Raw genomic sequence first — 26307 nt, 5'->3', positions numbered from 1 at the left:
TTTTGGATGCTGGGTTAACACTGATAACAGAAAAATGTTGTTATACTCTTAACCTTGTTCCATCTATAAACATAAAGATATTTTTAGTAAACATAGGGAAGTGGTTGAATATATTATTCTGATTTTGAAATTATTCTGGTCCATTTATTCATTCTCCTTAATGAGACCCTTCTACAAGGGAAGCTTCACAGCTGTAAGAAACGTACAAACCATAGGAGCTAGAGCTCAAGAATTCTTGGCATTCTACAAGAATATCTTTAGAATGTGAAAGCCTAAAGCATAGCTATTTTTAGGAAAAAATAGATATTTTTCCAAACATGTTATTAAAATAAACAATCCTAAGAATATATTACTCAATCAATAATTTGAGATATTTGAGAAAGGAATTCAAATTCTGCTTACAATTCTTATCATCTAGCTTTAATGTCCATTCCTAAAACAGATTATAATGACTATTTTATTTGTCAAACAACTATATAATTTTTATTCATACTACAATGAATTAGTATTTCCAAGGTCCACTATTTTCCTGCTAATAGAAATGGATTGGGATTTCACCCTAGATGATCATACTTCATAGTCAGAGCTCTGAATTACTATAGTCTTCTGCATTATACCTTGCCCTAGACCTTGTATTCTCACAAAGAATGTCTTGGTTATGTAAACAACATTAATATATAAAACATTTCAGTGTTTCTATGTTTGTTGTCTTATTCTTTGCTTAAATGTAGAATCTATATCATCTCTAGTAGATACATGAAGAACTACCTAATTATTCATTAGAGCAAATGAGTAGATACCTACATTAAAGGATTAATGACCTATCTAAATGTTTTCTTGACTTGTATTTAATATTTTCTAGTTCTTACATATAAATTACTGCATTTTGCTTTCTATCATAATTGGTTTAATTATAAATTATTTCAAATTTTATAAAAGCAACATTGTCATATTTGCAGTGAACCTTGTTAAATTTACCTCCAAAATTATAATCCTAAATTTCAATATCATAAACAATATATAAGAATTCTTAATTCACAGTGTTTTCAGCATCATTTAACTGCATCATACCTTAAACATTTTTATATATCTAAAACTTTTCCCCAAAAATGTTTTATTTGAATATCCTAGTTATTCTGATTACTAACTATATCAAGCCTTTCAGATGTTTACAGAGTCTTTACATATATGCTATGAATTTCCTTTATGTCTTTCCTTTATGTCTGAAATTTGAGTATGAAGTTAACAACATTTGGAATAGCTTATAAAAATCAAATGACAGGACTAGGGTTGTGGCTCAGCGGTAGAGTGCTTGCCAAGCATGTGTGAGGCACTGGGTTCAATCCTCAGCACCACATAAAAATAAATAAATAAAATAAATGTCTATCAACAACTAAAAAAATTTTAAAAAATCAAATGACTTCAAATGTATCAGATTCTGTTCTGAATGCTATATGTACCTTAATTTGTGTAATCCTCTCCATAACACTGTGAAATCATTACTATTTATGTCCCACTTTGGTAGTAAGGAATTTACAACATAGAATCAGAAAATTGCCTAAGTAAATGATATAGGTAGATGAAAATCTTTCACATAGATAAACAAAACAAAATAGTGGTGACAAATACATTTGATTACATAATTAAACATTCATATTAAAAGGAAATTTAAAATATAAATTACCACAAAATTAATTTCTGGCCTTGGAATATCTGGCTCTAAATAAGACATCTAATATGTATAACAATAAAAGCTGAATAAAATGAGAAAAGCTAATTCTTGAGGATACCAGAGAGAAAGCAAGGTAACCAGGAAATTTTCTCTGTAGAAAATTTCCTGGTTACCTTGCTTTCTAAATACTGAAAGCTTCTGGCTTCTTTCTACCTAAACTCCACTTCTTCATCTCTTATTTTTTGTTCTTTAAATAATATTGGGGCTACATGGGGCTAGATTCTGGTCTATTTAATGTTGTTTTCTTAACTGATCATTTCAAATTCTTTAATATTAAATGTCATTTAACTGCTGATGACTTCAAAATATATGCCAGGTTTTTCAACATTACTTTAATTTTAGACACAAACATTAAGCCACCTATTTAGTCCCCTCAAACATGAAGCATCAAAGTAAGGTTCTCAAATTTTCCTCTGAAATGGTTTCCAAACCTCTTCTCTCTCTAAAATTTCTCAGTTGATTAATAAATTTAGTTATTCTTTGTTCACCTTTCTTATTCATATAATCAACCAGTCTTTCAGCAAGTTACAACAACAAGATCCCTAGAACATATCTCAAATATTTTTGTTTTTGTGTTTTGCACTGAAACCTACAGGTTCAAGCTACCAAATTCTACTTTTGGATACCTGCAATTTCCTTTTTGTCATGACCCTACTGCAACCAAATCATTTGCTCTAAAACAAACAAAATAAATATTATAGTAATTTGTCCCTCTTTTTATAAACATTTAATGTTTTGGGGGGCCTTAAAATAAAAAATAGAATTTGTTAGCTTTATTAGACCATGCTAAAGATGTGGCCCTTTCTGATAAATATTATATCTTTAGTGTGTTCTAATCTGAAGAATACAAACTATTCAAATGCTAATGTACATTTATTCTATACTCAATAAAAAATTGATTCTGGCATCACTTTTAAAACTTCATTATTATTTAATCTTCAATCTCAATAAATGTAATTATTATTGATACATGTAAATAACTACGTATACTTCTCTAAAAGCCCATGTAGTTTTGTCCACATCTATGTGTATAGCCTCAGCCTTCACATTTTCTCATCCATTCTCTTTCTTACTGTGACCTATGGAAGAACAAGATCTAAAGTCAAAAGGCATAAACTTTAGATTACTATGACCAATCAAGAGCTCTAGCCCTTTATATGTATACCTATTTACTAGTGTATTTAAAACAGGATTCATAAGTTAAATGTACATACAATAGCATTTATTATTCTAGTCAGGTGCTTTTTTTATTATATTATAGTTGTGTAATATGTATGAAGCAGGCTTACTTGTGAATCATACACTTATTCCATTTCACTTAAATACTCTTTGACTAATTGTAGAGTCCACTGAGGGCCAGAACTTTGTCTGCTTTCTTCATCATTGTGTCTTTAGTACCAACATCAATTCCTGACACAAAATAGTCATTCAATAATAATGGTTAAATGAATTAATAAATAAATAAATATCATTTTGTTTTCATACCAGTATTGGGAGACAATTCTCCCTAGGGTCTCTCATATTTATGCACATTTCCGAAGTCAAGTCACTGACTGCTTTTTTTTTTTTTTTTCTGGGCTATATTTAAAAGGATGTTATTATAATAAGAAAAACAAATAAAGTTCTTTTCACCAAAGTAAAAAGCAGTCTAGCTGAAAAGCATAAAGATAATGTCTCTTTCCAGAACAATGGAAATATATGTTTATTGGCCATTATGAATTAGTTTCCTGTCCTGTAATTCAAACTTCTGCATATATGGACTTCAGTTGACACTTCTCAAAGCAAAAATTGTACTAAGCAAACTTAAGTAGGTTATTGCAATAGAGAAAAAAGGCAAGAACTGAGGCTCAACTCAGCTTTAAAAGCACAAGTGGTATGTTTTAAAAGCTGAGGTAAGGAGAGCCGGATATTAGGAAATCTGTTTACTAATTGGCCTTACAAAAGAAAAGCAAACTTTTCTCCTATTTTCACATCAGTAGATAGTTCTATAATTTTGAGCAAAGTGCTAATGAAGTTAGGCTCCTCCCCACCCAGAGAGACCGGGAGATAATATAACTACTATCTTCAATGCTAAGGGCATTTCAGAGGTCCTTGAGAAAGACAGTCTTAGATAGTAACAAATCTGCAGGAGGATTTTAGGAGGATTTACATCTCAAAGGAATACAGGATAATTTTCTCAATGCTCTAGAGGTAGGAAGAAACTGTCTAAAGTTCATTTGGCAGAAGGAAACATTAAAGTCCACTTTACTCACCTTCTTTGGTCATCCTGTGGGAAATGAAGGGGAATAAGTAAAAATAAAAACAAAACTTCCCAAATCTGTGATACTTTGACTACTGCTGTTGCTAAGAATAATAAACGGCCTTTCCTCTTTGACACAGGAGTCATGTCTTCTTATCAATCAATATGTATAAAACTGTGGTAATTCACTCAGTGCGGATGTAGGGCAAAATTACAGACATCTCAGGACTCTTAACAGGCATGAATTTTATCCTTTTGTGAAATCGTCACCATAATTTTATCTATAGAAAATCAAGATCACTCCAGTTAATATTAACATAATGTTTAAATAGTTATTTATGAAGAAGTAAACTTACTGGAAAATCAGTGAATGGAGTTGTATTACATTCTCCCATTGATGACTCACAATGACTTTGTTTATTTTGATTGCTTGTGTTAGTGATTTTGGCTAATAATATGATGGAAGTCATATTTTCTAAGTTACACATAAGTTTACTATGAAGTTATTGTAAGCCAACACATAGAGAATACCAGCATGAAATACAAATTGATAATATTACATTGTTTTCACATTACCTTGCTGAAAATAAGAGAACTTTCAGTTGCAGTGTAGAAATATTCCTTATAAGTAGAGGCACAAGATACCATCTCTGATTTTCAGATTATTTTTCTTCATATAGTTATAAAGGAATCATTTTTCTTTTATAAAGCTTATAGGTCATAATATTTATTTTTGGTTTAAATTTGCTTTCACTTTTATAGAATAATTAGATGAATAGTGGATAGTTTCTACCATATTGCAAGTGTTTCTTATCAACAGGAGTCTATGATGAATGAGATCATAGTTTTGTACTATTAATTTGACTTTTAAAATTACCCTGTTAAAGAAATCCATTCAATGTCTTTCATTTTAATTTTCATTATATTGTCAGAAAAACACATGCATCTTAACAGATTTTTAAGTGTATAGTGTGATATTGTTAATTACCAATAAATATGCATTTCTCCCATGTTTCAGGGGTAACGGTGCTTGAAGGCCCTATTTATGCTGTGGGAGGCCATGATGGCTGGAGCTATCTGAATACAGTGGAAAGGTGGGATCCGCAGAGTCAGCAGTGGACATTTGTAGCCAGCATGTCAATTGCTCGGAGCACAGTTGGTGTAGCATCATTGAATGGCAAGTGAGTAGATTTTTCTTTAATTTTCTTATTGGGAAAAAAAATAAATGAAAATTTATTTTTAAAACAACTATTAGTAAACTGATTCAGCAAAAAAAAAAATTAAATACTTTAAATTGTTGATGTTTTAAGATTTAATCTGCTTGGATAATTGACAAATAAAGACCATGCTCTCTCCATATAAGCGGGAACCAAAAATGTTTTAATTTCCGGTTAGAGAAGTGTCAAATATATTTTATGAGACTATTTATAATCTTCCTGGAAAAAAATAGGTAAAAACTACCCTTCAAAAGTCTTCTAAATATTTATTTTCAAAATATACTTCTTTGCATAATTATAACTTTCTGTCTACTTTTAAAGCAACTCCATTAGTATTACCTAAGTGAGAATTTAACCCTAGAATCCTCAACATCAACACTGTTGATATTTTGTACCAGAAAATAATTTGTTGAAGGTAGAGTTCTGTCCTGTGCATTGAAGACTAGAAGCATCCTGGACTTTAACCCTCTAGAGACTAGCAGCATCACCAAGCATGACAAGCAAAAATGTCTTAGTACATTGCCTAATATCATTTGTCTGATAAATTCCAGATCCTTTCACCCCTGTTAGAACTGTGGTCCTAGGCAAAGTCAATGGCACCACCTACTTGAACAATTGCAAAATCTTTCAAAGAGGTCTCTTTACACCTTTCTCCTACAGTCTATTGGCTAAGGTTTCTAGAGAAATCCTTGTACACATGGTAACAATAAGTGAGTTCTTTGTTAAGTACATACCTTTGCAATTATAATACCATGCAAATCTTTACCTAAGAGGACCTACTAGATGTTACCCCTGTCTACTCTATTTTGTTCACTACACTTCCATCAGATTACCCTATTAACTGTGACTCAAATATGCCAAGGCCTAACCCAATTCAGGGACTCTGAATTTGCTTATTTCCTTGCTGAGATGCTGTTCACATCAATACTGACATACCTGGATCTTTCTCATTGTTTAGATTTCATCAAAAATGTCCACATGGAGAATTATTACAACTAATCCTACCTAAATGAGAACATTGTGGAATATTCCAAACTGTTTTCTCATTGTTGTTGAAATAAATTAAGCTATTGCTCTGTTTCTTTTTACTAACATATATATTTAATAGTATTGAGATTTTTGTCTGCCTTATTCATTATGCCTGGGTATAATAAACATTATCTGTATCTACTGACTGCATATTAAATGAATTCCTCTATCAAATTTAGTTACTTAAAGTCTTTAAAAATTTAAATACTTTTTAAAATATATGCGACTGTGTGTAAAATACAGCTACTATTATGGTACATTGTTCAAAAATAAACTGCTTCTCTCACATAAATTGTAAATAAGCATTGTATGGCTATGAAGCAGTCTATTCTTTGTAAAGAAATTAATTAAACTAAAAGTAACTAGTCTCTAATAATTTTTGTTAAACAATTTCATACTTAAATATCTACGTTTCTAATTTTTCAGAATTACAAGCAGAGATAAACTTGAACATATTTGTACATATATTTCTGGGCCCCAAAATTATATCCTATGATACTTAGAAATAGACTCACTGGACCAAAGGAAATACATATTTAAAATTTGTTGGCTATATTGCCAACAAATTTTGGCAATATAGCCTCCAAATATCTTATGAAATGATAAAAAGTCCACGTTTCTATAATCTCTGGGGTTGGTCTGGTGTTATGACAGACCTGAAGACTGTATGCACCTGGCAGGCCTCCTGGAGCTTTGGAATCCAATCTGACACAAATTCAGGCATCAAGACTCAGTACATGAGTAGTGGCCTGAAGTCTGGGTCAGTGGAAGCTGGCCTGGCTCTGGGATTTCTTTGGGAAGGCCCCCTGTTGGTGTCTGGGGCAAAGTTCAATCTCCACTTTCCTTCTTCCTCCTCTAAGGGATGTCTCTCTTCATGTGATACTGCCTAGGGTTTGGGGGATCGGGGCATAGACAATGTAAATCTGTTCTCTACATTTTTGATATGACTTCTTATTTCTGTGCTATATTTGGGTGTTATAATCTCTTACCTAGGTTTTTTAACTCTTCGTGAAGTTATTTTTCTTGATGTTCCTGTTAGGGGAAGAATGATGGGAAGTCTGTTTCACCATCTTGCTGACTTCCTCTCTCTTCTAACTTCTACACATTATTGACATACAAATTCAATGTTAATGTGTTTATAGCAAGTTATATTTTTATTCATAGTTTGTTAAGGAAAGCTTCATTCAGGTTTACTTTAGACTTAAATTATATTCTAGTGTCATATTATTTTAGGAATAAAAAGTGAATTAGCACTCTATGTGTACATACACATGCATGCACATTTATGTTACATTTTACATTCTGTTTAATTCAAAGATAAGATACACTTTTTATATTTATTGTTTTTCCTATTTTCTCTTGGTTGGTTATCTTCTATATAATTTCATTTGAATTTAGATAAATTTCTTATACTTCAAAAGCCACATCCCAAAGGAATCTATTGGATTTTTGCCTGTGAAGAAATATTTACACATTAATTTGAGGAAATTATAGATGCTTTGTATTTGCAATGTTTTCATCTGAGAACATGGCCATAATTTTATCTTTCAAAATCACACTTTGTGTATTTTAGTGGTTTTGAATTTGGCATAGTTTATTCTTTCTGAGGTTATTCACATTGATTTATATATTTGAATACTTGTGTATTACATATTTGTTCATATACTTGTATATTAATAATTACAAAATTGAAGTTACATAATGCATATAATAGTCATTTTACTAAATGAAGATGTTAATTCTGTTTTTTAATTTATAATAATGTTTTCTAGGAAGATAAATATACAGTAAACTAGTAAAACATTATCTCTGATTTCTTAATATTTATATTTGTTTTTGTTGTATTACTTTTCTTTTTAGAGTAGTATCATACATAGTTGTTATACCAGGTGTCCTTGTCTATGTTTTCTAATTATCAAACATTTTTAATGGATATAGTCTGTGATGTCATTTATCATTTAGGATGCATATGCTATGTGATGTTAAAGGCAATATCTTATTGTATATTGCAGGAAGCCATCCAGGAATTACATGTGGGTCTTCTCTTGGTATGGTAGCCAGGGAGATTTAGGTTTGGCATTGTGAACTATCCATGGCTCTCCCACAGCAATACATTGCCCAATGTGCATGAGCTTTATCTCTGCTCTACTAGGAAGATCCCTCATAGTAGCTCTGGAGATAGGCATAACCCATTGGGAACTGGACAGCCCACCTTTAACCTTTTTAGTGAAGAACATTCTATGGAAGGCCTTTGATGTTTTCCTATATAAATAAAGCAGGCACAGACCCATTTTGCCAGTGTATAGAAGCTTGATCTATCTTATTGGCTTGCCCGTCCTGTCCGTGCTTTTGAAACTCTTGTCTGTGTCCTTTGGTTTTTTCATCATTCTATTTTTCATAGCTTTCATTTGTCAGCCAGCCCATTCCACTGAGGGGAACCCCATTTCCACCACCTGCACAAGATGTGAGTGGGAGTGTTTAATAATTGATAATAATTAAATAATCAATTTTAATATTTGATCTGCATAACAGTATGAAACATTATGTATGAAGAATTATGTTTTTCTTTGTGAGGCAGTCAGAGAACTTTATAATTTTCACCTGGAGTTTTGATTTCTTGCCATTGGAATTAAGAATGCTGACAGAGGAAGCTCAGAAAAAAACACCACAAATTTAAACACATGGAATCCAAGTTAGTGCAGAGCTGCTCCTCAGTGCAGAAAGAGATGCAGGGGTCAGTCACAAGATGCATGTGATTGCCTGCCAAGTCCTCTGTTTATGACTCCTAGTCTAGCCCCTGGGCACCTGGCCTGAACTCTATAGGGTTCTTAGGGGCACTGGTCTCCTAGTAAGGGATAGGTACAAGGTCAAGCCACTCCCTGCAGGCTTCTTCCCTTATGGCAACACAACAAACCAGTTGCTTTGCCAGGGCTTCCCTGACCCTTGGCCATGCTGTCCCTGCAAGAGCTCACAGGAACAACCAGACTAGAGACATTGTTCAAGTGTGGCTGAAGGAGCTGATGCCCATCAGGCCTGTCATCTTCATCAAGACTATTTCTGATGTCCTCAGAAGAAGATTTTTATCAGCCAAGTCACCATCTTCACCCACAGCTTCACCTGCTAACACAGTGGCTAGATAGTGGTGAGGATACCACACTTGATTGCAAATAGAGCTGCTCTTGCTCCTAGTGAAACTGCTGCTGTAGCACTCACTTCTCTGTAACAGTGATAATTTTATCCCCCTGCAGCTGCAGGGAATCAACCCCCTTCATGTCCACTAGATCTGTGAGGAAGTCACTAATTTCTGCTTAGTCATACAAGAACATGTAGAGGTCCTGGAGAAGTAGGAGTCACTCAGGTTTGCATCACTGAAAATGGCAGTTTTATCTATCAAGAGGTACACCTTGATGTACTGGAGGCCAATGATCTTGTTAAAGAGCTCATTGACAAGGAGCCAGAGAAGCCCATAGAGTTTACATGCGTAGAAGAGGAAGACATGGACTTGCTCTAGAAATGCAGAAGCTGGAGCAGCATTGTGCAGAGTTGTTCTTGCTCTTGAGCCCCAGGTGAAATCCAGGAGAATGCAGACCTTGAGGTTGAACAGAAACTTCACTTGAAGAGACTTTTCTAGAGTACTCTCCAGGTACCTCACCAGCTTCTGCTCTAAAGGACTTGTTCTCAAGTAGAAGTGTGTCATCACAACCTGACTCTTTTTATCTGCCCCTTCATGAGCTGAAATAACTCTGCTGGGGAGGACATCACCCTGACAGGAGAGCTGCAGATGCCAAACTCTGGAACCAGACTCCTCATTCACAGGAACCTGTATTCATACTCTGGATACAGGTACCAATGTGGGAAGGTGACCTGGGGGACAGCTGGAGATAGTAAGGGAACAAATAGCAGCCATGGAAGTCTGAGCCAGGGGTCCACGTCCCAGCTCTTGCCAATGTAGTCCAAGAGGTGCCCCAGGAGCACTGCCAGCCTGGAGCCCGCCCAGCAGCAGCAGGCCCAGCAGTTGCCTCCAGAGCACCAGGACCACAGATATGACAACTGAAGAAGTATAGTTTCTTGAGCAGCAGAAAGAAATTATGGTGGAAATTTTGTGTACATTTTAAAATTCATTTCCTTTAATTTTTTTTTTTTTACTGAGATTCTAAGGTTTACAGATAGCGGTTATACAATGTTTCTTATTTAATAACCAGTAATAATTATCAATTCATGTATATCCTTTTATATTGTTATTATACTCCTGAATTTTTAATTTGTATACATTAGCCTTATTGCTAATTTAATCTTGTATTAGCTTTTTGTCAATGTCATTATTTGGTTTTATTTTTGTTTTTAATCAACATTGAGCATATACAGAAGCTATGCGTGCTTTATTTGTTTTCTTTATCATTAATTTCTACTTGCCATAGTTCTATTTATTATGTCTAAAAATTCAAAACTTAATAAAAGATAATACTAATAATGGTCTTTGTGGTTTATTCTTTTTTATTAGTATCCCAAAATTTTATTTATTCATTTTTCTATACTCAACTACTGGATATAGCTGAATATTTTATTACTTTCTACTTCTTACTAATAAGAATGCTGAATATCCTTGCATATGTCCTCGCACATCTATACATTTGAGCTGGGTGAAGACCTATAACTGAAATTTTAGTCCTTATGGTTGTTATGATATGGATATGAGATGTCCCCCAAGGCTCTTATATTAATGCAGAAATGTTCAGAGGTGAAATGACTGGATTGTGAGAGCTGTAACTTGATCAGGCCATCCTAATTTGAACCGGACTTATCCCAGGCAGGTGAGGTATGGCTAGAGGAGGTGGGTCACTAGGGTGTTCCTTGAATGGGTTAATATTTCCTTCTGCCCCATTTTCTATATTTCTCTCTTCTTCCTGGCCACCATGACCTGAGCTACCTTCTTTTGCCACACTCTCTGCCATGATGATCTGCCTTACCTGGTGTAATGGATTCAGCCCACCATAGACTACACCTCTGAAACCAAAGCCAAAATAAGCCAAAATAGATTTTTCCTCCCCTGAATCATTCTTGTCAGATGTTTTGGTCACAGCAAGACAAAGCTAATTAACACAGAAATTGGGACCAAGTAAAGGGTTGTTTCTATGACTAATTTGACCACAAGGTGCAGAAGTCTTTGGAGTGTGTTTGTACAAGGAGCTCAGAGAGTTTAAAGATACAGGCTGGAGATGCCTTATAATTTTATAAGTAGAGCTTAATGTGCAATTCTAGTGGAAGCTCAGAAGATTTAGAATGCTGATGGTAAAGACAGTGCTCATGAGGTTTCAGCAGGAAATAAGGATTCTATTAGGAATTTACTAGAGGTTATTTGTATTACATTCTGGCAATGAACTTTTTTAGTTTTGCCCAAGTCCTGAGACTTTGTGTGAGGACAAATTTAAAGGTGAGGGACAAACCAGTCTGGCAGAGGAAATTTCAAGGCATCTCAGCATTCAGTCAGTGGAAGGATCTTGCTGACAGTTTTACTCAAAAGTTTACTGTGAGAATCAGAATCAGAAAGCAGAGCTAAAGGATTTTAAAACCTGAACTTTGGCCATAAAAATGCATGTAAAACTGGAACCCAGGAAAGGCCCCGTTGTTGAAGAGATTACAGTCACAGTCACTGAAGTATTTTGTACAGAGACTGTAGGAAAGATGGCTTGAGGGCATTTTCAGGAATTTGCCAAGACCATACCCACTGAAAGTTCAAGAAGGCTGAAGGTAAAATTTCTTTGAGAAAAGATTCTGGGGACATCCTGTCTGCACAGGGATACCTAGCAAGTTGTTTCTCCATTCTTAGTTTCCCAGGTACTCAGGAGCTGTTGCAGCCATGATCCCAGAAGACCCGTCTACTAAGCAAACTGGCAGTAGCCCTTGCCATTATCAAAGTTTTGCAGGTTCTGCTGGAATGCAGGATTCTGGAGTTAAGGGGTCATGAGTGCATTCACCAAGATTTTAAAAAAGCCAGTTAGCCAGGAAGTGTAGCAGGGTCAGAATCCCTGTGGGCTGCCCCTGAAAGTGTGATGCATTAAGCTGTGAAGGTGAAGCTGAAGCCTGAATGGAGACTCCAGGAATTAAGAGATGTCAGTAACAAGGACTGTGCCGAGAAAAGCTTCTTTCTGCAAAAAGAACCAGGCCAAAATAACAAACAACCAAACAATACATATTCTCTAATATATGAAACTGAACATCTTTAGTATATATATTATCCTTTACATACCTTTTTTTTTTTTTTCAGAACTGTATGCTACAGTCTTTTTCCTATGTTCTTTTTTTGGAGGTGGCGGGGGGGGGGGGTTGGTTTGTGGAGTTCCTCATATATTCTGGATATTAATTCTCTCTGAATTGATGAACTCATTTCATTATTATTCTTTCTGCTACTATTTTCTGAGCCAAATTTCCAGCCATTTTTATTTTTTTATTTTGAGAAGGGGGCTCACTAAATTGCCAAGGCTGGTTGAACTCACAATCTTTCTGTCTTGGCCTTCTAAGTTGATGGAATTTCAGTTATTGTAAGGTCAGGCACCAGTGACCAAAAGGAGGCAGATTAAAAGGTTGCTGAACAAGGTTTTATTGAGATTTGCTCCCAGGGAGGATACCCTCCAGACCAACAGGGTGGGTCAAGTGAATTGCTACTGGGCTCAGCCAGATTAGAAATTTTATTGGGTTTAGGGCAGGAAGGGAGGGCTTGGGACAGGAAAGGGAGATTTTTAGAGTCCCTTGTCCTACTGAGGTTGGTCGGGGGAGCTTGCTGAGATCGGGATTGGTCAGAAGACCCCACTGATTCACAGGTGGTTCTGTTGGTGCCAGATTCGTGGGTTGCCTCGTGCTTTGTTCCTTAGCCATGTCAAACTGACCCAGCAGTTATGTGTGCTACAGAGCCTGTTTTTTGTTTATTTGTCTTTTGGTGATGGGGTAATGTTTAAATCCAGTGTTCTTTTATCATTTATACATGTTTTCACAACTCACACCTTGATTCTCATTGATATCTATGTTGTTAAATGTTTCATTAAAAGACAGAAATCAGACCTCTTATCAGTTAGGCTAAACAATGATAATTTAATGTGAAGGTTTGTTAAATATAAATAAAAATTAATCAACTTAAAGATCTAGAAGAGAATACTATATCACAGTGTTCCCCTAGACGGGGGAACTGAAAGAAGACATTGAAATCATTAAGATTTAGAATTTGGAGGAAGGGCCAGATGTAATACAAACTCAAGACATTTGAGACTGGTTCATTATTATCTGGAGTCAATGCCTCAGCATGGTAGAGGGTCCCCTTGTTTGGGACCCAGAGTGCTCAGGAGAGGGTCCCAGTTTGCTGATGTTAATGACACTGAGTTGTCTCAATGAGATTAATTCTGTTGCAAACTAAATGAAACTAATGTTAAACAAGAGACTTGTTGGAGTGAAGAATGGGTAAGTCGACACTCACAGGAACCTGAAGCAAACAAAATGGAGCAAAACTGTTTCTCTTTCCTAGACTTTTAGTCTCTCTATCACCCTGTATTATCAAATTCTAACAACAAATCAGGAAGCAAAGCCCCCACTCAAAAGCTGGGAATAACAAAGAGGGTGTGGAATCAGAAAGACAACGAGGTAAAAAAATTGTCACATCTATCTCGAAATTAAAAGTATAGTCCATGGTATAATCAGATGACTACTTTTCATTTTTGAAAGTTAATTCTTAAAGATCCACTTTAATAATCTCAATCTTGTCTTTCTTAACAATGGATTCTCAACCGTGTCCTTCTTCTGCTCAAGGAAGTTTCTGTCTACTGTGACTTGTTAATTACTTTCCTATTATTTTCAATTCTTTGGTTTGTTATACACATAGACACACACACACACACACACACACACACACATGCACATGAATACATATATAAATATATACATTATATTTAATATGTATTGTGATTTGGATCAGGAATGTTCCCAAAGTTTCATGTGTTGAAGATTTGCTTCACTGTGCAGCAATGTTCAGATGTGGGAATTTGAGGAAGTAATTGACCTCATTGATGGATTCATCTATGGAGGGACTCGGAGCTGAAGATTATTAGGAAGTGCTAGAAACTGTACAAAGATAGAGGGAGTGGGACCTTGAGGACATTCCCTTGGGGATTTCATCTTGTCCCCTGCCCCTTCCTCCTGATCCTTCTCTTGCTCCCACTCCCACTCCCACCAATTATTAGGTATGAGCTCACAACAAAGGAAAGCTGACTAACAGTATGCATGTATATTGGTAGAGGGTTTGAACACTGATTTCTTTACCCTAAGTGTCTTTTGTTTTGAAATATTTTCTTTCTTTTCCACTTAACCTGGGGATTGTTTTTCTTCAACATTGTAGTTCAAGCAGCATAAATTTGTTTACAATATTTATTATTTCTAATGTAGGCAAAATTTTTCTCTTAAGTTTCTCTACATAATCTTGAACTCATCTCCTTTCTATCTACTTTATTCTTATTTTTTTTCAATTAACTGTAACTTATGTCATCTTAAGAATTCTATACCACCAAATGTACATTTTCTTAAATATTTTGGGTTATAATGCATGTATTTTTGCTCAGAGAATAAGTGTTTTAGTCAGAGTTTTCACTGCTGTGAACAATCAAATGACAAAAACAATTTTAGAGGAGAAAAAGTTTATTTGGTGGCTCATAGTTTCAGAGATGTTAGTCCATAGAAGGCCAGCTCCATTCCTCAGGGCTTGAGGTGAGGCAGAACATCGTGGCAGAAGAGTGAGGAGGAAAGCAGGTCAGGACATGGCCATCAAGAAGCAGAACAAGAACTCTACTCAACAAAGACAAAATATATACCCCAAAGGCATGCTCCCAGAGACCCAGTGTTGAGGGCTACAACCAAGTCAAGATGGCGCCTGGCAGTTTGCCAGGAGGAGCAGTTTGTGAAACAATGCCACCGAGCCATTAAGATGGAGGGATTCCTTATTGGCTGACTGCTGTATCCAGATGATGCTAATGGAGTCAAGCTGTGTGTAATCAGTTACGTATATATACCTCTGCTGTCCCGCAATAAAGCGGCTCCTGCTACCTTGGGTGCCAGCTACCTTGAGTTCCCGCTCAGTTCCTGTTGAGTTTTCCCACAATAAAGCAGATCCCGTTTCAACCTTCAAGTCGCTTGTCACCTCCCGGTTATTTGTGCCCAGCTGGACTGCGGCAACCCAGCAATAACCTACCTGTCTACAGTTACCAGTCAGTTAATCCCTACCAGGATTAGTGCACTGATTGGGTTAAGGATCTTCTAACCCAATCATTTCACTTCTAAACCTTCTTGCAATATCTTACACATGAGCTTTTGGAAGACACATATCTAAACCATACTGCAGGATGTTCTTATTTTATCAAAAGATGTACACTTGCTATGTTGTACTTTGTTCTGTTTTCTTATGTGCTTTTTATGTCCTGTCATTGAGCATTTAGAACCCTTAATTTCTTTTTCACAGTACATTTAATTGCTGTCAAAAATCTACTCTCAAATATATTGCTAGCTATTTATTTAATATTGATCTTCTATTATTTTCAAAATCTATTAGGTAAGAAAGGAAAAATTGACCAGAGTCATGGATATCAAACTGATAGCAACCTATCCCTTTAATTTCTTTTTGTGTTTGATCAGACTTATTTTCTACTATATATTTTTCTCTTTCAAACCTTCCACTTGTAGCATCCTCAATATGGAATAATATTTCTGAATATTACTGAAAGATTTCTTTTGGCTACAATTTTTGAGGAAACCCCAAAACTCTACCATCACCGTTTCTGGAAAGTTGATGCATAGGAGTGAAAAGGAATTAAAAGTACATGCATCCTAATGATCCCATAGTGATAGGATGCTACATAAAAAAAAAATGTACAAGCTTCCTAGAAATAGTGATATTTATCAGAAGGAATTAAAATGGATACATGGATATAAAGCCTCCTTGCTTCATCATTATATTAATTCATCATGTTATTGTGTAATGAATACACACATTAATATTTTAATATATTACTTATCTTATTCTAGATTATTTTAATGATTACCTTCTGTTATGGCTTTGTAATACTTTCTTATAACTTTATTTTGAAACATATTAATATATGTGTATTTTGTTGTATTTTCCAATATTAATCAGAAATAAACAGAATATGATATTTAATGGAGAATATAATGGCAAGTACTCACACATCATTATAACCAGTTTTCCATCTAGTTTTTTCTAATGCCACTTTTATATTTTCTAGGCATTCAAATGAATTCATTTTACAGGTTGTGTATTGGTTACCTAGGATATATAATAGCTTTAGAAATTCTGTTTATTTTATGCCAGATATTAAAATATGATGCTAATACAATTTGAAGTGTACATTCTTGAAATTATTTGCATTTTAACTAAGTAAATTATCCCAAAGTTGGATCTTATTTTATGAAAACACTTTTCATTATTTTATTTTTTACTTTATATCATCTGTCTACTTTAAATCAAAATAACATTACTCTAATTTGGGCATCTATTCCCATCTCTGAAGTGTGATTTAATAGCCTCAACATTCTATGGTTTGATGAGTGTCTCTTAACGGCTGTGTGCTTTTCCTGTGTTATTCACACAGAAGCATAATCATGAGAGGGTGACCTTTTTCACTTCAGACCCAGAGCAGAAAATTGTTTCACATCACCATATCACCTTCTGACTTTTTCTTCCCCCCACCCTTGATTCTGCTGACGGGAATTTTTCTTCTTGGTTTTTTTTTTTTTCATATATCATATCACTAATGTGTCATTCTAACCTTGCTGATGTTTTTCTGAATATTTTAAAACAATTTTTCCAATTAAGATTAATAAAAACAATGCACAGTCCTCCTAAGTTGAGGTTATTTTGATACCATTTGTTGTGGAAAACTATGAAATTGGCTTAGGGCTTAAAATTGATATATGTGTTCTGATGGATTCAAAAGCAAAATTAGATTGATTTCATGAAACTTTTTGGTCAGTATCCCAATAAGATGGAGTAAGCTAAGGAGTAGATATATCTTCTTAGGCCAGCACAGCTGAAAACGTATTTGGTGAATAAGGAAAATATAGCAAAACAGTGAATAGACAGTGTGTTATGGTGATTGGTTATAATTTCAGACTCACCAGACAATGTATGCACTAGGGATTCTTTTTAGTTTCTTTTTTTATTCCTGTCTTGGCGTGCTTTCTTCAAATTTTACATTGAAGCTAGAAGATCTTTCTGGGTTTTTTCTTTTCTTTTTTTTTTTTTTTGTGGGGGGTGGGGTGGGGTTTTTTTGTTTTTTTGTTTGTTTTTTTTTAGTTTTTTCCCCTTAAGTTAGCTCATACACAGATACTGATATATTATCTGAAGATACCCACAAGTAGGCCTGAATTTTAATAATGATTTGACACACTTGGAAAATATAAAAACAACACAACCATTTCATGATTCACTATCCCAAAACCAATTCAATCATTCACTCAGACTCTCATGTTAATAATAATCATGGAGCTGTGCCATTTATGTTCTGTAGGAATCAATGTGTATTTTTTTTTATAATGTTCCAATATCACGCATGATGACTAAAGCCATATGGACAGGCACTTGTATGATGCCTTTCAATACTCTTATTTCTTTTTTAAAAAAATATTTATTTTTTAGTTGTAGTTGGACACAAACCTTTATTTTATTTGTTCATTTTTATGTGGTGCTGAGAATGGAACCCAGGCCTCACACGTGCTAGGCGAGTGCTCTACCCCTGAGCCATAACCCCAGCCCTTCTATTTCTATTTTTATATTCAAGTTTTGCTATTCTTTTTTCTTAAATCTGAAACCCCAAATTGTATGATATTTGCTCTTAGTCTCACACATCTATAAAAGAAAAAAGAAGAGAAAGAAAAAAATTAGTGTGTTCATTTACTGAATCACTTCTGGCTACTAATGAACTCAGAAAATTTATGATTTCTCTACTAGAAGAAATGGTTTTTCAGCCAGGGCTTTATGGATATCAGATTTCCAACAAGGAAACATTTCAACGAGGAAAAACAATTTGTGTCATGTTTCTGAGTATGAAATGCAAACAAAAGTTAGAAAATCTTTCCTGGGACATGATGCAAGAGAGTGGACAGAAACAATTGGACTGAAAGGCATGCTCCAGGTCATATAGCAGCCACAGGCCAAGGTAAAGATGTTGTGAAATGTTAAAAGGGCAGTGACATGGCTGCATTTTAATTTTATAACTATTTGCTGTAGTTGAAAAATAATTTATAATTGCTAAAGATACTATAAAATTATTAGACTCCCACTACAATAGTAGACTGGCTAAGATATATTACAATATTTCTTGATAAATCATGCTTTAGGACTACAGAGTATAGTAACAGCAAACAATTCATTCTACTTCTCACACTTAGCATAGTTGCTTTCAGACTTCTCGGTCTGAAATGTGGTGCCTTAGATACAGACCACTCTTTTCTTATCCAGTCGTCATTCTCATTATCTGCCTTACAACCACCTGCTATCCCAGCTCTACTTGAATTGTTCAGATTCCCTGAACACACTTTGCTCACACAAATGTTTGCCTTTTCATATACTCATCTTTCTGCCTGGATTCTGCCCCCACTTTTCTTTTAACAGCAGTAACTGCACTGACCCCTTCCCACCATCCACTTATGTTATGATTTGGATGTCAGATATACCCCAAAAACTCACATGTGACACAGTGCAAGAAGGTTCAGAGGAGAAATGATTGGGTTGTAAGAGTCTTAACCCAATCAGTGATTTAATCCCCTGATTGGGATTAACTGAGTGGTGACCGAAGTAGTAGGGTGTGGCTGGAGGAGATGGGAATTGGGGCATGGCTTTGGATATATATTTGTATCTGGCAAGTGGACTCTGCTTCCTGATCACAGTGTGAGCTGCTTCCCTCCACCACACTCTCCCACCATGATGTTTAGCCTCGCCTCAAGCCCCAAGAAATGGAGCCAGACTTCTATGGACTAAGATCTCTGAAACTTTTAGCCCTCAAAGAGACTTTCCTCCTCTATAGTTGTTCTGGTCAGATCCTTTAGTCACAGCAGTGAAAAATCTGACTAAAACAACTTAGTTCCTTTCTTCAGATGTTCACCTGATCAAATGTTTGCTTCAAATATAAGTTGCTTACATTTGAAAAATCTCTAGGCCAATAACCTACTATAGCTCTAGTCCCTCAAGTGCATTAAATTCCCTGTGGTAAGATCAATACTAATACTAATACTCATTTTATTGCACTTGAGAACATCGTGTCAAGAAATATTCAATATCTATGTTAAGATTTATTCTGCCTAAATCCTAAATGGAAATATTTACAGTATTTTTGACCATCCAAAGCCTAGTTTAGGCTTTGATTTTTCCATGAACCCCTTTCTAATTCACATGATTTAAATTTATCTTTCTTTTGTGTTCACAAGAGACATGGTTAATACTTTTCACTGCCATATGTCAAAATCTTGTTTCAGTAGAATCTAAAGAGGAGCTTTTTCTCATCGAGTAATTTTTATAGATGAATCTTCATTTTTCTAAAATGGGAAACCATGATGTTATTTATTTATTCAAATTGCACAAACAGGTACAGCTTATGGCAATATACCAAAGAAAATAACTCAAGTCTGCCCTCAAGGAGCTAACATCATATTAGAGGAAACAGGGAATAGCCACAAAAGAAAAGGGAAGCTGCAGGATTCTAATAGGTGGAGAGAGGGAGTTAACAAGGACCATGAAAGAAGAATGATGTGTCCATCTACCAGGTTTTAGGTTGGTGAATTTTACTAAGTTTGGGGATATGGTGAATTTACTTACATTAATTTGCATATCTATAATTGTCAAATTATGTTAGTAAATAAGGGGTAATAATTAAAGTTTGATGTTCTGTATTAGGATTCAATCCATAACTTTGTTTATTAACCTGTATGTTATTATGGCAGCAAGTTTTAGGCTGAGTTTACAACATGTACCAACATTTCTTGGTAAGCAGGAACAAAAGCCATCATATAACCTGCTGCAAACTTCATGAAATCCTGCTCACTGACCTGTCAGGGGCTCTAACAAGTACCTTGCATGAAAAAGTTTCCTGAAAGGCAATGCAGAAGTACTATAACATCAGGTTCTAAAAGCTTCCTGGTGGGATTAGATTAAAGAATTTTCCATTGATTAGGGAAAAAAAGGAACCAGAATTCTGGACCTAGAGAGTTGTTTCAGAGGTGTTGCACTACCAGGATTGTGAGATTCTGGTAGCTTTTGTTCTGAGTAATGAAATACAGTGGGTAAAAAATTGTATTTAATCTACAAGCTAATTAAAAAATCTTTGAATATTTAGAAAAGGGTTTGGAAATTTTTTCTGTAACCACCCTTTAAGTATGTATGATTGGCAAAATATGCAAAATAATAAATAATTTTACCTAGAGTACAGTTATAAATTTCAGGGAACAAGACAATGTGAGATCACATTTAGTAAAAAGTTACCTAGGATACAGTAAACACAATTGCACAATGGCACATAGGGCTGAAAAATTTTCTGGTAGAAACTTCTAATTGTCTTCCAATTCTCATTTACTCCTTTTTATATGATATTATAAACACCAATTATTTCAGAGGGATAAGGTCACCTACAATAAAAAGAATATTTTCCAACATTTTACCAGTTAGGAATTATCATATATCTAAGCTCTGAAAAAATTATGTGAGAAGTAAGTTGTGCATCATAAAAGACTTTTAAAGGAAATATTGTGCTTCTTCTTCCATCTCATCTTCCTCCAGCTGTTTGAACTGACTATGATGGCTCAGGACAAGAGGGTTAGTGGACAAATCTCATGGAGTTTTAACATTACTGCATATTTTCCAAGCAAGAAATTTTGACAATTTTTATTTACACCATATTTCCAAGGATGTTTGTATGTCTAACATCAATAAAAGATGGCGAAATAATGTCTTCCTTTACAGCAGAGAGCAGCTTTGTTCCTTGAATAAAAATAATATCTCCCTTCAGGTCAAAGTTCAAGTAGATTTGCTGGCAACTCTCTTTAAAAAATAGCCCTTCCTAAATTTGAGATTTCTCAAAAGTGAAATAGACTCATTATATGTGCAGTGTTTTCCTCAATCTCTGTGAATCACCCTGGAGGGCCTTTGGGGTCAAGGGAAAGCAACATGAACATGAAACTCATGTTGCCTATTGTACTGTAAATGATGAAGGCATTTCTCTGGGAACAGGAGACTATGCCTTCTTCCAGCATCTGAAACTATAACTTCCTAGCTTGTGTAACTTATGGGGTTAAAATCTCAGAATCATCACATTATTGATAGAGTCATATTCTAGAGATTATGTAATTGAAAGTGCAGCTGGGTGCAATGGCATATGTCTGTAATCCCAGAAGCTTGGTAGGCTGAGGCAGGAGGATCTCAAGTTCAAAGCCAGCCTTAGCTGGCTTTGAAAGTGAGATACTAAGCAACTCAGTGAGACCCTGTCATCAAATAAAATACAAAATAGGATTGGCTCAGTGGTTGGGTGCCCTGAGTTCAATCCCTGGTACCCAAAAAAAGAAAAAGTGAAAAGTATCCTGGGCCTTAACATCTGAAAAATCATATTCCGTTGTTGTTGGTGTTTTTATTATTGTTGTTGTTGTTTTGGGGGAGAGTACTGGGAATTTACCCTAGGGATGATTTACTTCTGAACTATAGCTCAGCACTTTTTCTTCTTTCTTTCTTTTTATTTATTTATTTGTTAATTTATTTATTTATGTTGAGACAGGGATTCATTAAGTTGCTTAGGGTTTCTCTAAGTTACTGAGGCTGGCCTTGAACTTGTGATCCTCCTATTTTAGCCTCTAAGTCGCTGGGATTACAGATAAGTACCACCATTCCCCAGCACAAAGCCACTTTAATACAGATTTGGACACAGCTTACTGAATATAAGATGTATTTCGTAGAACTGCTGTATAGTTCATACTAGAATAGTATTATATATACCAGAGTAGTATTATCTTGGATAAGTAAGTATCAAGGCACTGAAACTTGGTGTCTAAACACTGTGTAAAACTGATTAAAACTGTAAAAACATAACTTATAGGTGCTGACCAAACAGTTATGAAAAATAGTAGGGAAAACTCAACTCTTCTATTTTCAGGAGAGTTCTAAAAAAGTTTACTTAAGGATATTTTTGAATCTCCTGCCAGTTCCTAGCATTCAAAGTATATGCTGGTCAATATTTGTAACAAGCTGAACTAGGAACCTAATGACCCCTAAAAATGTTGTATTTCTGTCCTTTTCTCATTGCCTAGGAATGAAATCACAACTTCTCAGTCTAATCTTTTCATCCTACCAGCTGCATCTCTTCCTGTCCTTCACTATCACCTCTTCCATAAGAATGATATATCTGCCAATCTTTATATATCACCGGCTATGACCTTTCATGCCTTGTCTTTACACATAAAGCTTTCCTCCTTTTTTCTTTATGTTACAAATTGTTACTCATCTTTCAACTCTAACTTGAAATGCCACCTTTCCTCTCTTGCTATGGAACTGTCAGATGCCACTTCCTATGTTGTCAGAGTATTTACTTGCAGCATTAGACTCTTCTTGGCTCTTCAGACTCTCAACATCTAATTTGTTGTCTTAGTGAAAGAAAGCAGGGAATCAGTCTAAACTCTGAGGAAGTACATAGTGAGTGAGGGATGATAACCTTAGATCATTTTTTATGACAGTCAGTGTGCATATTGGAGAATTCATCCTAACTGCTAAGAGTATATTATTTCTATGCTATGGTTGTTTTTAAAATGTTAAGAGTTAATTAGAATAATATTGTTTAGTTTTACATTATAGTTCTCGTTTTGGTCTGTTTGTTTGTTTGTACTAGGGATTGAACTCAGAGTGTCTATTACTGAGTCAAATATCCAGGCTATTATTTAAATTTAAATTTAAAGTTTTATTCATATTTTGAGACAGAATCTCACTAAATTGCTGAGGCTGGTCTCAAACTTGGGATCCTCCTGTCTCAGCCTACTGAGTTGACAGGATTATAGGCATGTGCCACTACACCTGGTTACATTCTAGTTGTTAGTCATTTATTCTTAGTTTGGATTACAAGAAGTGGAAAGTAGATGATGTCAATTGATTCCATATATTCATAAAGTACAGGATACATTTTTTTTCAAATGTGGGAATACATCTCATGGTTTTAATGATGACTTGGGAAACAGCCATCATTAAGGACATTGTTATTGTTTTATATGCATTGTAATTTCTAATTTTCTTTTCAAGTACTTTTGTGCAGAAAAGTCCAATGTATTTTCTACTGTTAATTAAATGTCCTTAGGTTTGATATTTTATGTTATTGAAATTATGATAATTGCTTTTTTATATGTATGACATATCATACATTGAATAACATGAAAAGAATACCTTATATATCAAATGAAAAAAACCATCAATAATGTAGTTTAGGCTTTATTAAGTAATTTGCAACATAATAGCTAGCCTATATCAGTATTAGTTTATGAAAAGAACTGTCAAATATCATTTCATTTTTATTGAGGCATCACATGAATTTCTTGAGTGTATAAACCCTGTATTAATGAATATTATTAGGGAGGATTCATAATATGTGTAATTAAAACAAATAAGTCAATGATAAGATAACCTGTGGAACTTTGCAGAAATATTTTGTTTACATATAAAACATATGCTAATACATATGTTATAGCTAAAAATATGCTATACTTTTTCTATAAGGTAAGCAGTATGTTTAATTAATTATCTTGTAATTCTTATATTCTTGGAGAAAAGAATGTGGGATGTTTATTAACTCACTGATTCCACCTGCATAATAAGTAGATTTTTCATTGAATAAATTTGGTTTAATGCATAATATCCTAATTTTTATTAAGTGCTTTATTTCTATTCCTAGTTTATTGAGAGTTTTTTTATTGTGAAAGTGTGCTGAATTTTGTAGAATACTTTCTTTTTGGTTTTGAGACAATTATGTGACTTTTAGACTTATTCTGTTAATATGGTGTATGGGTCACTTTAATTAACTTTTATATATTGAAACACCTTTAAGTCCCAGAAGTAAATCCCACTTGATCATGGTATATAAGTCTTTTAGTGTGCTGTAGAATTTAGTTTGCTGATACTATGTTGAGGATTTTTAAACCTATGTTCATCAAGAATATTGGTCTCTAGCTTTCTTATCTTTACCTACGTTGACACTAGAGTAATTCTGGCCTCATAAAATATTTAGGAGTGTTCCCTCCTTATTTTTGGAAGGTTTTGGCAGAAGTGGCATTAACTATTACAGTGTATGAGATTTTACCAGTGTGTGGGAGTTTTACCAGTGAAACCATCTCTAGTCCTGTATATTTCTTTGTTGGAAGGTTTTTATTACTGTTTCAATCTCCAAAGTCTGAATGGACATATATCTTACTGATACTAGTTTATATATAGGTCTGTTTGGACTTTATATTTCTTCACGATTTAGTCTCAGTGGGTCATATGGTATCATTATTTTTTATACATATTTTGTTACATATTTAATGTAATTTACCATTTTAAGATAATTCCAGAAAATAAAAATAAGTATGATATATTATGATATATTATAGCATGGAGTTATTTTATTTTCATCTGTCAGCAATGCTAGGTTCAGATAACTAAAGAGTATAATTAATTAATGTAATATATATTAATAAATACAGCAGATTGAAGTGAACCTTTTCTTTAAAACAGTATCAAAAATTGATTGATACCATTTTTATATCTAAAATATTTACCACAGACTATTCCAGAGTCTTACAGAAAGACAATCACATAATAATTAAGTTCATGCAAAATATACTTAGTTACCCTTAAGAAATATCTCAAGATCGGTATACTTTCTTTAGATCTTAAATGAAACAAATAAATGAGGTCCAGATTTTATGAAATGTTTAGGATGATAACTTCTGAGTGAATAATTAGTTTGCTTCTGGGTGATTTTGCAAGCTAAATTGTCCAATACTTGTCTTTTAAAATGCTCTCATTGGTTAATTTCAACATAATGAAAGATTGAGAGCCAGTAGACAACTTGTGAGTAATCAAGCAAAGAGGTATTACATTCAGAAAAGAAACACTTGGACAATCAGAAACATTTTATCATGGCAGGCATTATGAGAAATATAAACAGCTTTTAAAAAATGTTTCCAGGATTTGAAATCAGTTTAAACATAATATCCTAAAATTATTAAGTAATATCAGAGCATGAATTTATAAATCTATAATCTGAATGATTTTATACACTAAATAATACTTTCTTCAAATGCATTTATTTTGAAACTGAAAAATGTAGAATTAAGACTACATGCCTGGCTGGCATGGTGGCACAGACCTATAATCCCAGTGGCTCAGGAGGCTGAGGCAGGAGAATCTTGAGTTCAAAGTCAACCTCAGCAACTTAATGAGGCCCTAAGCAACTCAGGAAGACTCTGTCTCCAAATAAAATACTAAAATGGACTGGGCGTGTTTCTCAATGATTAGTGCCCTTGGATTCAATCCCTGGTACGGAAAAAAAAAAAAAAAAAAAGACTACAAATTAGGCAAAATACTGATAGAAAAGGAAAAATTCTACAACATACCGCTTCATTAAAACATAAGCAATCATATCATTTCCTTTACTCTGTGGCTTCCCATTTCACTGAGGAGAAATATCCACTTGTGCCTGTGTAAGCTGCCATTCACCCTAAACTACCACTTCTCACCCCAAATGCCACTCCAGCCTCATTCTTTCCTCTAGCCCCACTGCCTTTATTCTGTTTCTGAAACTTGGCACTAATTGTTTAGTTAGCCTGTGGTCTTTTGCCCCCCAGATATTCTTGCATTCATCTCCAATCACTTATCGTTTTTTAAGTTTTCTTGTAAATGTCACCTTGAAAGTGAGATCTTCCTTGATTATTTTACATTCCAACAACAATGCCTCCTCCCATCTATTGCATTCCTGACTCTGCTTCTCAGGCCTATATCACTCAGCTCCCCTCCACAATAATATATAAATGTTTATTTTATA

General features: G+C 34.5%; 1 protein-coding gene across 2 annotated transcripts in view; it reads left to right on the top strand.

Moving 5' to 3' along the window:
• Positions 1-26307, top strand: part of KLHL1 (kelch like family member 1) — a gene marked incomplete at both ends in the record, with an annotated part of 367217 nt that overhangs the window by 318342 nt on the left and 22568 nt on the right. For both annotated transcript variants that reach the window (XM_081305506.1, XM_081305505.1), the window contains one exon: positions 4990-5152. In XM_081305506.1, coding sequence (XP_081161632.1) covers positions 4990-5152 — 163 coding nt within the window. The remainder of the gene's footprint in view (positions 1-4989; positions 5153-26307) is intronic.

The sequence above is a fragment of the Spermophilus citellus genome (assembly GCF_964194105.1).
Source record: "Spermophilus citellus genome assembly, chromosome: 1".
Lineage (NCBI taxonomy): Eukaryota > Metazoa > Chordata > Mammalia > Rodentia > Sciuridae > Spermophilus > Spermophilus citellus.
This window is presented reverse-complemented; position numbering and strand designations above follow the sequence as displayed.